Source organism: Gadus morhua, chromosome 19 (assembly GCF_902167405.1).
Source record: "Gadus morhua chromosome 19, gadMor3.0, whole genome shotgun sequence".
Taxonomy (NCBI): Eukaryota; Metazoa; Chordata; class Actinopteri; order Gadiformes; family Gadidae; genus Gadus; species Gadus morhua.
Window position 1 is genome coordinate 2,772,890 of NC_044066.1, and position 15,981 is coordinate 2,788,870.

Sequence of the window (15,981 nt, forward strand, 5' to 3'; positions counted from 1 at the left end):
GTATTTGAGTTCCAGAAAACATCTTTTTGAAGCTGTTTGCTAGCTTTTACTCCTTTTAGGAAAAAAAATCTCAGTCCCTTCAGAATGCGCTGTTTCTGGTGTCTGTAGCTTTGATGCAAATGAGCTGCTGCCCATTGACCAATGAGCTGTCAGACTGAACCGCAGCATGGAAAAGAAAGGGATTGTTGCCGTTAGTCGGACTCCTGGAGCTCTATATCTATATAATATAATAATAATAATATTATATATGGGTATTTATATAATATTATATCTAATATCACGGCCAAAAGCTATGTGCGCCTCGAATGAATCATAAAGACTGTGTCTGACGTCTCTGGCACTTCCACAACAATTAAAGACTCGTAGTGGGGGATATCTCGGCCATGGCTGAGAAGAATTGGGGGAAAGGAACTTTGGCCTTGACTCTCTGAAGTCCATGAACTGCGACACGGGGGAGAAAGGGATTGTACTCCAGGAGCTGAGCTGCCGGACTGCCGCCGAGATCCCCACGCCGGGGCTGCCGAACTGCTGCTTCGGCGGCAGTTCGGCTCCCGGAGTACACCACCGGAGCTGCCGGACTGCTGCCATCGAAGCCGTTGGTCCGCTGGTCAACAAAATCGTAGCTATGCTCTGATTAGAGGGGAGTGGGGAAGTGGGAGGTAATATTCAACAGTGCCCCCTTCCTACGTAGGAGGGGGCGCCGAAACGTACTCGCTCGTTTGGTAACTGTAGGCGGGTTACTTTCAGAAATGCATAACTCAATCAAAATATCATGTACAGACTTTTTTCAAAGTTTGTATGCGTGGTGGAGCACCAAAAACCCAAAACAACACCCCAAATCCCAGGAAAAGTGCTGTTTTCATTATATGTCCCCTTTAACACATTTGTTCGTTTTTAAATAATAACATCAAATCATGTTTGTACATAAGCTATTGATGCATATAAAAACTGATATTCTGACTTCCGTAAGCAAATGGCTGTAAAAAAGATTGTCATTATTTGATGTTCTGTAAATAAGGAAGATGTATTGTTTTACATTTGATTGAAATGGTCTCTGTAATTTATTTGTTGTGACCAGAGCTCGAATGCACACAGTCAGAGATGGCTGGTGGGTCTTGATGTTGATGAGTAGTTTTTAAAGTGCACAAACGTTAAGGTCTGATCATGTACAACATGACCATAGGGTCAGTTTCCATTCAAAGTTGGTTCTGATTGGTGAACTTGATTCCACTTATCTGATCTCTGACAAGCAGATATTTAAGATGCATACAGAATTATGAATAAATGATAAATAGGAAATGTGTTGTTTGATTGGCATAATTCTTGACCTATTATTCTTCTCATTATTTTGGATGACATGGTTCCACACAAAATGGCATTGTGTTTGAACCAACATCTTGTATGGTTATGTTTTTCTCAATGTGTCAGACTTGGTGTATTCATTTTAAAAGATGTGAGAGGAAATGATCAAGCATTTTGGAAGAACCACAATGCTGCCATGCCCACAATTGCACAGCCAACACATAGCTATCATCTTCAAAGTAAGCCCATAGCATTCATTTCAGAGATTTAAACCTGATTCACATTCAAGTAGTACAATCTTTGATATGAGCTATAAAACCCGTGAGGTAAGTGACTAAACCTACCCTGAAGAACAGCCAGAAGGATTCTAGCTGGTTTTGCTTCAATCCTTCAAGCAATCATGTTCATAACTTTACACAGTGTTATTCGATGACAGAAGCTTAAGAGCTTAGCTGAGGTAGCTAATCACAGAGTTTATAATCAGGGCGAAGTAGTACAATGTTATATTGTATTCCAATCTAAAACTGACAATGCCCTTGCTATCCCATACCACTTTGATGATCCATTCATTATGCTTTAATGATACTATAGGCTTCCTTTTCTTTGTATACCAGCCTTTTATCATAAACATGCTCCAGTGTCATACACATGAAGGAGTTGGGAATCTTGTTGAAGGATGTCCTGGAGGTTGGACGGCAGAAAGCCTAACGGCTCTCCCTGAGACACAAGCCGTGCTGTAGGTTTGAGCTTGTCAGACCTCTCGTGTCGTTCTCCGGGAAGTGGGAAAGCCTAATGATACTTTTTGTTTTTCCCCTTATCCGTAGAGTTCAGTGGAAAATACAGAGTTAGGTATTATCTTGATTACGGTCTGGAGTCGTTACGCCTCCAGGGGAGAATCGAAGCAGCCAGGAAGTTGGTGACTAATGTGGGGGCATTTAGTTATGATGGGTAACATGTTCAAAACTGTTCTGCGGATTATTTGCCAACCTTTTAGTTTTCTCCTTTAAAAGTATTCATTCACTAGAAAGCTGTCTTTCTCCAGCACAAAAATGCAACAGGCAGATACTGGAAATATCAAAACTATAGATTGCTTACCTTTTAGATATATACCGTGATTTTTATTGACTGCAATGACTGCAACAGCTATTTTGCAACAAAGGGATATGCATGATGTGTAAATGGTTCTTTAAAAGGTTTTGCATGAGTCTTCTTTTCTGTGCCTCATCTCCAACCGGTGCGATCATCACAGCAGAACTGGTTTCTTCTTGGCATCAGCCAAGAATAAACCAGTTAATTAATTCTATCATGAATTAATTATTTATTTTTAAGCACAAGTTTTAAACCACATGGATTAAAACTGTCCCATTTGTTTGTGACACTATCTAGCCCCTCCTTCTATCTGTTCCTCCTACTAAACATTTACATACAATGTCTAGGTTGGCATGAGACAACCCTTCTTTAAAAGCAAGGCAGGGAGAAATAGTAAATTGTCAATTTTTCGGTATGTGAAAGTCATAAGGTAGGTCACATTTTTGTGCAATACTAAATACTTCCATCCATAATATTCATAAAGCTAGTATCAACCATGGTACACAATCTTAAACCAGCCTATTTGAAATAAAGTAGGTTGATTCTCTTACCCATTTATCAAAACCATTCAATTCAATTCAAATTGTTTATTGTCATATGCACAATAAGAAACATGTTCTCAGTCATACAATGAAATTCTTCCATTGTTTTCCACAGACTGAATGCCAAGAAAGAAATAAAAAAATAATGCAATAAACAATATACAAATAAAATAGAAAAAAGCTGCAACAATATAGAATATACAATTTACAAGATAAATAGAAGAGCAGCAACTAAATGAAATAATACATTTAAGTTAAAATAGATGAAATAAAACGGAATGGTGCAAATCCAAGAAAGTGTGCCGTAGTGCATGAGCAAAACAGTGGCGGCAGTCCTGAGGTAGAATAATAATAATAACAACAGACTCCTATCTGTTGTTAAGGAGTCTGAGGGCAGTGGGGAAGAAAGAGTTCTTTAGTCTGGTTGTTTTTTACTGCATACTTCTGTACCTCCGTCCTGAGGGTAGAAGTGTAAACAGTCCATGCTGGGGGTGGGTGGGGTCCTTGAGTATGGAGGCAGCTCTCCTGGGACTCTGCGGTGGTAGATGCTCTAAAGAGAGGGCAGTGGGGTTCTGATGATCTTCTCTGCAGTCTTTACCACTCTCTGCAGTCGTCTGCGGTCCAAAGCGCTGCCGTACCAGACGGTGATACAGCCGGTCCAGATGCTCTCAACAATGCAGCTGTAGAAGTTTCTGAGGATCTCAGGTGACATGCCAAACTTCCACAGCCTCCTCAGGAAGTACAGCCGCTGTTGTGATTTCTTAACCAGCTGTGTGGTGTTGAGTGTCCAAGTGAGCTCGTCGCTGATGTGGACGCCGAGGTACTGGAAGCTGCTCACCCTCTCTACTTCAAGCTCCCCGATAAAAAAAAAAAAAATCATCTCCTTGGTCTTGTCCTTGTTGGGGGTGAGGTTATTGTCCTCACACCATGACACCAGACACCACCTCCCTCCTGTAGGCCACTTCCTCATACAATGAAACTCCAAAATATTGTGGCGTGCAGCTTTAACGTTTTACTACCTGGTTCAGGAAATGAACAAGATAGTAACGGAAAGTACTGCTGTTTTATTGTGGCTGCTATGGTGATATATCTTGCATCGTGGGTGCTCTGCACAATTGTTAGTGCTCCTGATGGTTGCTAAGGTGTTCCTGAGGGTTGCTAGGGTGTTCTAAGTCGATGATATGGTGTTTGGTGGCTACAATGTTCTGTATGGTTTCTGCTGTGAGCTTGATGGTTGTTAAGCTTTTCTAGGTGTTTTTATGGTGTTTAATGTGGTTGCTAAGGTGTTCTAGCTGGTTGCTAGGGTGTTCTATGAGATTGCTGGGATGTTCTTGGTGGTTTCTATGTGGTTTTCTATTGTGTTTTTGCTGGTTGCAATTGTGTTCTGGTTAATTGCTTTAGTGTTCTAATGTCACAGACACCTTGGCTCAAAGGTAAGGACATAGGGAGGCAGACACCGACCGTCGGGTAACGTTTTAAATAATAATCCTAATTTATTTACACATAATTACATAAGTCAGTAAGTTGGAAGCAAGCAAAGGTAAAGTTAAGTGTCATGCACGTTAGCAAAGTGTAAGTGTAATGCATAAAGAACAGTCATTGGGATCTGCTGCAGCCAGCCTTCAATAGCGTCAGGCCAGAGCAGGTCAGAGAGGCTGAGTAAGTCCACTGGACAAAGTCTTTATTCCGGCAGCCATAAACACGGAGCCACGCCCCTCATTAGCACCGGAACTCTCCAGCTCCTCCTGCAGGTCGAAGTGCATTGGACAAGAGACATGACCAAACAGCAACAATGCGCCTAGTGCTCAAGAGCACCATACAGTCAGAGGGAGGGAGAGGCGTAACGCTCCACGGCACAGCAAAGCCAAGGCGTCACATCTAGATAGTTGCTATGTTGTTCTGGGTGGTGGCTCAGGTGTTGCTAGATGCTAGGTTGCTAGGTGGTCCCCGAGGGTTTATGTGTTTTTAGATGGTTGCTAGGGTTTCAAGGTGGCTGCCACAGTGTAGGTTCTGGGTCAGTGGTTCCCAACCTTTTCTGACCCACGAAAATCGTTTAAGTGTTCATCGCGGCCAACGTCCAACCGTAATTAATTAATTAAGTAATACGGGAGCCATACAGCGGGTTGTCAGGGCATGGTCTGAACAATCATATGGATTATTATCATACATACTGCTGAGGTGTAAATAGAGCGACTCTACACAGAGGTTGTATCAGGTATCAACTTTACTAGGTGTCTCCCAAAACATTAACAGTGATGTAGCTGTCAACAGATAACATTGCAACAAGGTCTGAATATAATAATGACTCGCACAAGATTTCCCCCCCTCCCCCCCTTCAAAGGGCATAAACATAGGTAGGCTGCTAGACACGTGCATAGCCATTAGGCAAGCTTTGTGCTAACTAAAAGTCAGTAACAGTCCCTGAGACAACCCGGCCGGGACTGAGCCCGAGCAGCCGGGGCACCCAATCCAGGACTGGGAAAGATGTCCTGGTCAAGCCGTCTGTAGTGGAGGGCTGCTCAATAGAGACCGGTGAGTCTCTCCACGCCCTTGTTTGTCTCAGGGAGATATTAGGCCGTGCGGATGTGCTCGATGCCCCTCACAAAAAAAGGCTCCCCAGAGATGATATGCGGACTGATGTCTTTGTGATGGGTGTAGGGGTCCCTCACTGCTGTAGGGGTCCCCCACCAGGCAAAAAGTGAACCAAAGAAGTTTGTGGTGGTGGTGGTGACAGACAGAGCCACCTCTGACCACCTACACTGAAGGGTGTAGACCCCCATAAGGAAGCGGTGATTGTGTGGGACGCCATTGATCCGTCCCTGTAAATGACCAGCTTAAGATCCTAGATATCTGCTGGCCATCACAGCGGCTGTATCGGTGGTGGCACAGGAGGTCCGGTTCTCCCACACACAGGGCGGGCTGTACAGTCTTCCACCAGGGTCTCGATTTCCCGGTCGATGTGGGGAGCCTTCTGTGTGGGTCTGGTGGTCCATTCATGGGCTACTGCTCACATGCCCGTACACATGCCAGGGCCTCCCCCGCTCGGCGTCCTTCTGTTGGGCCGAGCTCAGGGCCCCAGAGGTGAAGGCGATGAGCCGCGGTGGAGCTGAGACAGTACCGCCCCTAGGGTTGTACTGGAGGCATCCCCAGTGGTGATGATCCACTGCCTCACAAACTGGGAGGCAGTCCAGCAACTGAAGGCCCACCGCCTGTGCTCTCCCATTTTCCCAAGCCCTCTGGTCCATGTCAACACGTCCTTCTTTAACAACCCGTGCAGCGGGCACGGTCGTGGCGTACAGGGAGTAGGCAGTCATTCCCAGAAATGAGGCGATTTGGGCGGGGCTGGAGGGGAGCTGCTGTACCGCCTCCACGTCTGTTTGGAGTAGAGGACGACTCTCAGCTGTCAGGCAGAACCGACTCAACGCCGGGGACAGAGAACACACATCTGTAGCTATTGAGGGTGAGATGGTGACTGGCGAGCACGTTAAGGAAGCGACGGAAGACTTCATTGTGGAGGGCCTTGGCCATGTCGTCACAAAGGGCATCAGTGTTTAGGAGGGGCTGGTGGTCGGAAGCCGAAGAGCAACCCCTTGGCTCAACATGTTTCCTACCTTAAATGTTATATGCATGCCTAGCTTACTTGGTTTAAGCATTTTACAGTTTTTCAAAATACATATTTTTTCTTTGCGGTGTTTTGGGGGCACCATTATCAAACATTTGTATTGTTTTGAGCAAATTTGGATGTCAATGTATTGCCTAATACAAATATAATGGTGTCATCAATTCATCATTATGATTATGATGATGGTCCTAATTGTGGGGCCCTCTTTGCAGCTGGTGACGCGCGTGGCGGGAGCAGTGGCCCTCTGTAGTGAGGGCTGTATGAGCGACACAGCGTTTTGAATCTAGCCCGACTGCTAATGACCGCACTGATAAAACCAACGCCTACAGGCACACATCAATGTTGGACTAACACACATTAAGGATGCAGATCCTTCCTTTTTACTGTGCCTGATGCTAGGCACTATCCATTTGATTATCACCTCGAGTCCGTCCAGTGCACTGATCTGATGCTGCTACGTCTGGTAACCCTTTTTCACCACGGGGTTATTTTCCCTCAGTAAATATTTACGTTCTGCGTCTGGCAGATCCAGAGTCAAGGGGCCTGGTCATGACTGTGATCTATCAGCGGTCTACGTTGTGCTGCTCTGGGTTTAGACGGGGTTGAGATGAGGCTGTGTGGCAGTAGGCCCTGGGGTTTGTTGTAGGAGGAATCTCCACAAGCCAGTCCTCTCCGTCCTCCGTCTGCGACTGTGTCACAGTCCTCCACTCTCTCTTTTTTATCTGGCTGCTACTCCATACTTTACCTGTTTGTGTATGTGTGTGTGTGTGTGTGTCTCTCTTTTTCTCTCTCTGGTCTCTCTCTGGCTCTCTCTCTCACACACTCTCTCCCTCTCTCTCTCTCTCTCTCTCTCTCTCTCTCTTCCTTCCTCTAACGCTCTCTCTCTCTCTCTCTCTCTCTCTGTGTTTCTCTCTGTCTCTCTATCTCTGTCTCTTTCTCTCTCTGTCTCTCTCACTCTCTCTCTCTCTCACTTGCTTCCTCTCTTGCTCTCTCTCACTCTCTCTCCCCCTCTGACCTCTGACAGGATGGGATGTTATATAAACACATTTGTCTAGGAAGTACAGGCTTGCACACATATCACACACATCAGCACAGCACACACCCACACTACCCTTCTGGATGGCCCCTTCCAGGAGGCATGACTCACATCTCTATCCAGTATACAGCCCGGTCTGGTCTGATCCTCCCCCCCCCCCGGTCAGAGGGGCGTGGACCCCGACGGGACTTCCTACTGGAGGACCTCCCTGACCCCAGGTGGACTGCTGTGGCTTTGCCACGAGCGGCTCCGCGTGTGCCAATCCTGTGGACCTGCTGAGCGTGTCTGGGGGCCGGACGGACCCCAGAGGGCCCGTGTAGCTGGTCCCACAGACGCTGAGGCATCCACTACACGTCCTCCTTCTCGGACACCTGCGGCCGTTCTCCGGACAGACGGAGCCACAGGACAGACGACTGACCTGCACCTCGGTGTTCACTAGCGGCTCCAAGGCCGTGACCACGAGGGGACGCACACTGCACCACAGCTCAGCAGGGTGACTATACATTCTGCTTTATGATCTCCGCTCTTCTACTTTCTTCTCTGGTGTTCTCTTATCTTGTTGTTTCTATTGTGTCCTTTCCCCCCCCCCTCATCTCCTTATCCCTTTCTTCTTGTCTATCTTCTTCTCTTCACTTCTCTTTTATTATTTTATATTTGCTCCTTTTTCCACTCTAATCTTCTCCTTTCTACTTTCCTTAATTGTTCTATTCTCTTTTCTTCTCTAGTCTTGTTACTCTTTCTCCACTCATCTCTACTCTTCCTCTCTCTCTGGTGATTCTATCTTGTCCTCTTCTCCTTTAATGTTCTTCTTTTCAGTACTTTTCTTCTCGACAACTTGGGAATTGGAGGCAGAACTACCACAAAGATGAGCCGTGTACATTAAACACAAAACATTTTGGTTTGTCTTGTTTTAGATGCAGTTAACTCCTAAATAAAATGTTCTTGATTATTATGGCTTTATTAAAGGATAACTTATGGATCTCTGTCGTTTTTCCATCACTTTGGGTCTAAGATACGAATGTGAACAACAATCAGTGAGATTGGTCCAGTGTTGAGGGAGAACGCTGCAGACGCTGTCCATGAATCAGGCTGCACGGATCCTTCGGGGCTATGGCACCCCATAATGTACGTCCTCTGACACTGCTTGTTTCTTCCACCGCTCAGATGGTTTGACAGAAATGACAGATCATTTACAGAATTATGTAAATGATCCCTACAGAGAAATACCACTTTAGTCTTCACCTTTGGCCTGATCTGATGTTTGTAATCATGTGTTACCAGGTCACGCTCACGTAGAAGTCTCCAGACGGTACGGAGCAGCTGTAGGATTCAGTTCTGAAGTGGAAGAGCACTTTTTGGCAAGACACTGGCCAGAGTTTGTTGAATTGGACTACAGAAAGCGTAGCTTCATGTTCTCTTAAGAATTGGGGTGAAGGAGGGTTGAGATTTCCCTCCTCCCGCTCAACTCTTCAGAATGAGGGATCTTTTCATTAATGTTGTCAGACACTAATAATAACATGAAGAAGTATTATCAGATCATAGTGCAAGTTTCAAGTGTGTTCTATAGTTCTCGTCCTATGCTTTATTCAGGCGAGGTGGATAAATAACGTGATGAATGCTCAACATATTTATCAACTAAAAGTGGGGGTCAGATGTCTGGCGCCAGGGAAAATGTGTCCTCAGCTAACAGAGGGAACATGATGCAACACCATCTCTACATTTCTCAGCAAACAATCTGAGCCTGTCGGTGGCAAGAACAATAACTTTTAGAATTTAGAGGATGTACATTGATGGCTCGCTGTTGCTTGAAATTGGAACATTGCAGCTTGTTTCGCAGGTTACGGCTTGAGCAGTGACATATTATACCACCAGGTTTGAGTGTTATTAGCCGTTACAAGCCGTTTTGAAAATATGCCTCTTCTGACATCACAAGTGGGCTTGTCCACCTAGACGTGTGCTGGATAGTCTACCAATCTACCCAGTGGACTGTCGCAAACTTTGCTTATCTATCCGTCATACATCTAGGTGGACACGCCAACTTGTGTTGTGATGTGAGAAGAGGCCGTTTTTCAAAACGGCTTGTAGCTGCTAATCACACTCACACCTGGTGGTATAATATGTCACCTTTAAAGTATTTGCTAAATACTGGACAAATTAAAAAAATGGTTGTCCGCAATACTCCCAATGCACTCCGAAATTATGGGAAAACAGAGTCCAGGTAAAACAAAACCCTTCAAGGGTTGAACAAAAGGTAAACATTGTTGCAGCACAGACCAGTGAGAATGTATCTTGTTATGGAAATATGTCTTGCTTTGTGTCCAATCACAAACCCTTATTTTGGCAGTTGATTCTGTCAGGCTTCTGGTGGATGACATCTTGATCATTTGTCATTTAACGAAGATACAATTCCTGAGGGGTTCAGCTATAGAGCTATTTCTGTAGCATCCTGAATTTTCCTTATAAATGTGTCATGGAAATTGCTAGGAACAGTTACACAATTTGCCTAAGCTAACATTGAACAACAATTACAACGTCTCATATTGTTGTTCAATGGCCCTCACATTTCCCTCAGGCCTGTACGCCTAGCAGAAAGAGTTCTTTGATGTTAAGCCAGGAATCAAAGCGTGTTTCATTTTGAACCTATTTAATAACATGGATTAGGCTCCAGAAGTGCTTGTTCCGTCTAAGGTGTCATTACGAGGTTTCCCCATCCCCACGCCCAAAGACTGGTTTGAAGAATTAAATTCATTAAAGGGGGCATATCATACCACCAGGTGTGAGTGTGATTAGCCAGTGAAAACGGCTTGTAATGGCTAATCACACTCACACCTGGTGGTATGATAGGTCCCCTTTAAGTGCTAAAGATGTGTGATGCAATGCAAATAAAAATAATGCTCATTATTTTATATTTAATTATTAATTGTGTTTATTGTTTCGGTCTGTCTGTCTCTCTGTCTGTCTCCATCAATCTATCCAGCAGTCATCTAAATGGTGTGTGTATAATATATTTTTTCACGTTGACAAAATAATACAGAACACATTTATATTTTAACGTTGGTTACTATCTCTACATGAGTATATATCATTTATACGAAGGCAGTATGTAGATCCGGTTTATATATAATTTTATATATATATATATATATATATATATACAAATTTGTATTAGCCTACAGTTCAACAGCATTTGGCAATAAACATGGTCTAAGGGCCATGTTTTAGTCCTGATCGCAGCGACCCGGGTTAGAGTCCTGCTTGTAGTCCTTTGATGCATGTCCTCCCCTCTCTCTCCAATACTTTCCTGTCTATCTCACTCTATCATAAAGCATAACAATTTAACAAATTAATAAAAATAAACGTGATATAAAAGATTCAAGTGAAAGCGTAATTCCAGGCAGGGGTCACCAACAAATTCAAAAGTATGTCTCATAATGGGGGAGGCCCCTTGTGCGTCACTAGCCTTTAAAGCCCGGAGGTCCTCAGCTCACTCTCACTCTCACGCTCACTCTCGAACTGCGGAAACTTTTCTCATTCTCCACGAACGGTCGGACTTCACACACATCACCACCATGCTGAGGAGTGACGTGTTCTCCTGTTTCGTGTTCTACGCTGTGCTTCTCATTTTAAAGATGTACTTTTTAGCGATCCTGACAGGACAGCTCCGGCTCCGGAAAAAGGTGAGCAGGGTTCCTCTGCAACCGCTTTACAAATCCAAAAAATACAAATAACTAACGAAAACCAACCCTATGTAGCAGAGATTACTGTATTTATGGGAGATTAATAGCTACTTTTTTGGATTCCAGGCTTTTGCGAACCCAGAAGACGCGGTGAGACATGGTGGTCTTGAGTTCTTCAGAGAGGACCCAGACGTGGAGCGCTGCAGAAGGTGTGGTTTGAGTCTGTTGTCAGACCAGTAGAATGACTGCTATAGCCTACTGTCACCTACAGTGAGACAGACCATTGGCTTACCCAAGTACCCTCTGGAATGGATGGGAACAGATCGTTGTACCTAAAAATATTACAGTGCAACCCTATAAAGTTTGACAGTTCTGCCGAAGGGTTCTTTTTAAGTCTTGATTAAGTTCTAATATAATTAGTTGATATAAATTTGGACTACTACTTTTACTTTGTCCAATGTTTAATACCAGTATTCTTATATGGCATACAGTGATTTGTACAGTATGTCTGTCGATTGGAGATTGCATTTTTATTATGTTATTACATTTCCAACACTTTAGATCTCGCAACATTGGTTTGATTCTAACTTTGTTAAATGGATGGACTTGATATCTGGTGTCACACCTATTGGTCCTTTGTTCAACTGCTGTCTGATCAATCATAGCTGAGCAGATGTGAGGGGTTAACCCACAAAATCAGGGGTTAGTACTGTTTAGGAAATGGTTCTGGGGAGTACAGAAGTAGAGAGTCAATTATGTCAATCCAATGAATCACAGAGAAATCCAAACGTCAAATACTACAGGGTTGTGAAATAAAAAGCCTCACTGATGCTCACGCACATTCATACTTTCAACCTTACTTCACTGTTGGAAACGATCCGGGTATGAGATTAGTCTCCCATGGTGACGCCACTGTGAATGAAACCAGATGTTTGTGTTGAGGTGTTTGACAGTAAATGAGGCTTGGTCCAAAGAAAACGTGGATGTCATGAACGTTTATTTCTGTATCTAACACAGCGGTGTTCAGTGACACGAGAAGAATGAATGAAGTGTCTAATTAACTTCTTTCCAACCACTTTCCTTCTAGAGCTCACCTCAACGACCTGGAAAACATCCTCCCCTTCCTCTTCCTGGGTGCTGTCTACTCCCTGACCGGTCCGTCACTTCCTGTGGCGCGACTCCACTTCCTGGTCTTCCTGCTGTGCCGTGTGCTGCACAGTGCGGCCTACCTGTTGGCGTTGACCCCTCCCACCCGCTCTGTGGCGTACGTCCTGGGCCAGGTGCCTTGCGTGTCCATGGCACTGCAGGTGCTGGTGGCCGTGGTCCCGTACGCCTGACGCACTCCGCTCCCCTCGTGAGGGCCGCTGGACGCTGACCCACTGGTCACCCTCTTCAGCGAGGACAGGGGCACCCGAGATACAAGGAGAGAGAATACACTACAAGACCAGGATTAACAGTCAGACTGCAATATGTGGTGTGTGTGCTCACACCAACGGTCGATCCTATGAAGTGCTCACTGCTCAGTATTGTGTTTTGGTCATTTTGTTAACGTAATATTCAAGATGTGATACTGCCCGAGGGATATGTTGTTAAGTGAAGACAAATCATGTACTGTACATTTATTTTATTTGATATGTTTTTGTAATGCAAATGAAGGTTGAGTTTTATCGTGAAGCTTCTCTTCATCAATTAAATGACCTCACAGAGTTAGGGAAAGAGAATGCGCACGCACACACAGACACTGCTAGAGCACCAGAATCCACTGTGTTCCCTTGGCCTCCACGCAGCAGACGTCCTGATGGGGCCATGCTGTCTTTGACGTCTGATTTACATTCACTAGAGGCCAGATGCATACGAGTGGACAGTCTGCTAGTGTCCTTAAACCATCCGGCCCCAAGCCAACCTTGCTAACTGTAGCCGCTCGCTTACAATCACGTTTGTTGAACAAAGCAGCCCAGAGGTTGATGAGGTTTATGGGTTCATTCATCTTTCCACTGCATGGGTAGCACAACATTATTATTTTAGAATTTCTCAGATAACTTATTTTAAAGAAAGTATGAAACTGCCGTTTTATTTTTGTAGCACTGCCTCGCTCTGTAACTTTAACTCTGTAAATTGAACAAACTGTCTCTAGAAATGACATTGTTAATATTGGACATAATAACATACAAAGTGTAAAGGTGCAACCTGTCATATTATTTGTTAAAAACATTCAAAGATTAACTACAATTTTCCACAGAATGTAAAGAATGTACAGTTTTGACATGATGTCAAAGACCGCTATGTATTTTGCTGCAGAGATATTTACTGAAGGTAACCAGTGGCGCCCGTACTGTCTGGGGATATCACGTGTACCTCAAGAGGGGACTCACTGCAGCGTCCAGTCGGCCCTCAGGCCAACATGAGAGGATGAAGGAAGGGCTTATCTGACATCTGGTCAATCATGTCAAAAGTACCCTGAAAAAAATAATTCTGGCTCTAAATTAGCGAATCACTTGAAGGAGAACAGATGACTGTTAACAGTAAGCTGTACTCTTTATTCAGTCAAGTGATGCGTTACAGGGGGCAGAGGAAAAGTGGGGAGGAGGAGGGACCAAAGATATTTGGAGGCACTGTGCATTTCCTTGAAATCCCAACTTGACAAAGACGCAGCCCCTATTTTGTGGACTTATCCGACAGTTGGCCAAATCCTACACGTTGCACCATTTTGCATAGGACCTTGTTTTGATTTACAATGATCATATTCATTTAATTAGTTTTACATTTTAAATAATAATAACATTTTAGGAAATTGAACTGAGCTTTCTCTTTACAGTTCAGTTGACAGTGGGTTTTGGGGGCAGAGATGCCCCATTGTGATCACGTATGGTGTGTGTGCGCATGAATGCATGAGTGCGTGTTTGTGTGATTGAGCCTACGTGCTTTCCTGCATGCACAGGTCGGATTATCTGTGCGTGTTTGCATAAGTGAGTGTGTGGATTTGTTTGAGTGTGTTTCTGTGTGCATGGGCCTTTGTTTCCATGTGTGTGTGTGAGTGTGTTTATATGTGTGTGTGCATGAGTCTGTGTTTCTGTGTGTGCGTGTGTGTGAGAGATGATTGGTGGGCTCACAGAGGGTCCAGCATTCCTGGGCCTATTATGTAAGACCTGGCTTCACTGGTCCACTAAGCAGTCCAGGACTGAGTCAGTATTGCTCATATCCTCTGCAGACCAGGGCAGTCTTCCCAGTCATATTATCACGTTAGAATCTGAAGCAAGAATCTGTTAGAGGTGCTGTAGGTCAGATGTAAGAGCTATTATTTGAGCGCAATCTGTTCGAAATGGCTGGTCCATCATTCAGCTTTTAGTGATTGAAATGTGCTTTGAGAATATCTGTTTCAAGTTAACTGCACCTGTCTTGTTTTGAGGATATTTAGATTATAGTCCTGGGTCATTTCTAACCAATCTTCCCTGGCATCTCTTCCCTGATTGGTTTGGAGAATTCGTCTTGGCTGTTCATCACAGGTGTGTGTAATCAACACGGTGATGGAGGAACAGGGAGGAGGCAGCAGAAAGAGAGTGGATATTTGATTTGTTTTTTTTGTTTCAAAATCCTTTTCTCCTTTTGTTTTGATAACATATACTTTCACAAAACCCAGTGGTTATACTAACATTATTTCTGTGATTCTGTGTGTTTGTTAGTGAACCTGTGCGTGAGTCTTCATTGTGAGAATGTCCAGGCATCCAACCATACCAAACAATCCTATCTTTCCCAAATTCTTCAACAGGATATTTCTTAATACTGGTTCAGAAAAAAACTCACAGAAATGTTTGTTTGGAGGCCCAAGTTATGTAAAAGCAAAACAAATCTGTCTTACCTTCTAAAGACATAGCAGAAAAGGCTCCATATTTCTGAAGTCCACAAACTCAGAGCCAGAGAGCGTCATTCCAGCAATTTTAACACCTAACTGTTTTCTTTGCCGTGTTTAAACCTTCATTCCACGATTTCTTTGAATTATTTCTACCAATGATGTGACTAGACATGAGAATTAAGAGTGCAATTGTTAAAGTGGGCCAACAGTGAAGAACCGTGATAGAATTATGAGTTCCATTTGTTTATGAATCCTTTACTGTTGGTAAAAGACACCACATCCAAATTGCAATTGGTGGGAATTTACTATAACTGGTTTTGAAGCAGTTTGGGCATGCCTTGTGTGTACACATGTGCTCATACACGTCTGTGTAATGGCATGCCCATGTCCTTAGGGCATGTCTAGAGCAAAAGGGACCCACTGGTTTCTCTCTCTGTTCCTTTGGTGGTGTGTAAGCCTACTCCTTTTTACTCCTAAACAGGGGACAGATAATGGGGGTAAGAAGTGATTAGAACCCAACTACAGTCTTTAAGATTAAACTATTCAAAATAAATGTAAAATGTATATTCAATATGTTGTAATGTTCATGTCTTGTTCTGAGTCAGAGCAGTATCTCAGGCTCCATGGTACATTTAGCTGTGACCTACTGCAGGTGTTGACACTTTTAGGCTAGCTGGCACGAACATGCAGTTCCCATTGAAAGTAATTTGATCCTTTCCTTCGAATTAAAATGATTACTGCCAAGTTCCACTTTGTAAGTAAATGAAAAAGGAGAGGCCCTCGTTAAGGAGAGGCCTGCATTAAGGAGAGGCCTGCATTAAGGAGAGGCCTGCATTAAGGAGAGGCCTGCATTAAGGAGAGGC

At 44.0% G+C, this 15,981-nt stretch overlaps 1 protein-coding gene across 1 annotated transcript; it reads left to right on the plus strand.

The window, feature by feature from the left end:
* Positions 1 to 11,007: 11,007 nt before the first annotated feature.
* ptges (prostaglandin E synthase) lies at positions 11,008 to 15,689 on the plus strand. Its single transcript, XM_030342058.1, has 3 exons — positions 11,008 to 11,268; positions 11,395 to 11,477; positions 12,356 to 15,689. Exons 1-3 carry the CDS (start codon positions 11,023 to 11,025, stop codon positions 12,603 to 12,605), a joined length of 579 nt encoding a protein of 192 aa, XP_030197918.1. The 5' UTR covers positions 11,008 to 11,022; the 3' UTR covers positions 12,606 to 15,689.
* Positions 15,690 to 15,981: the final 292 nt, after the last annotated feature.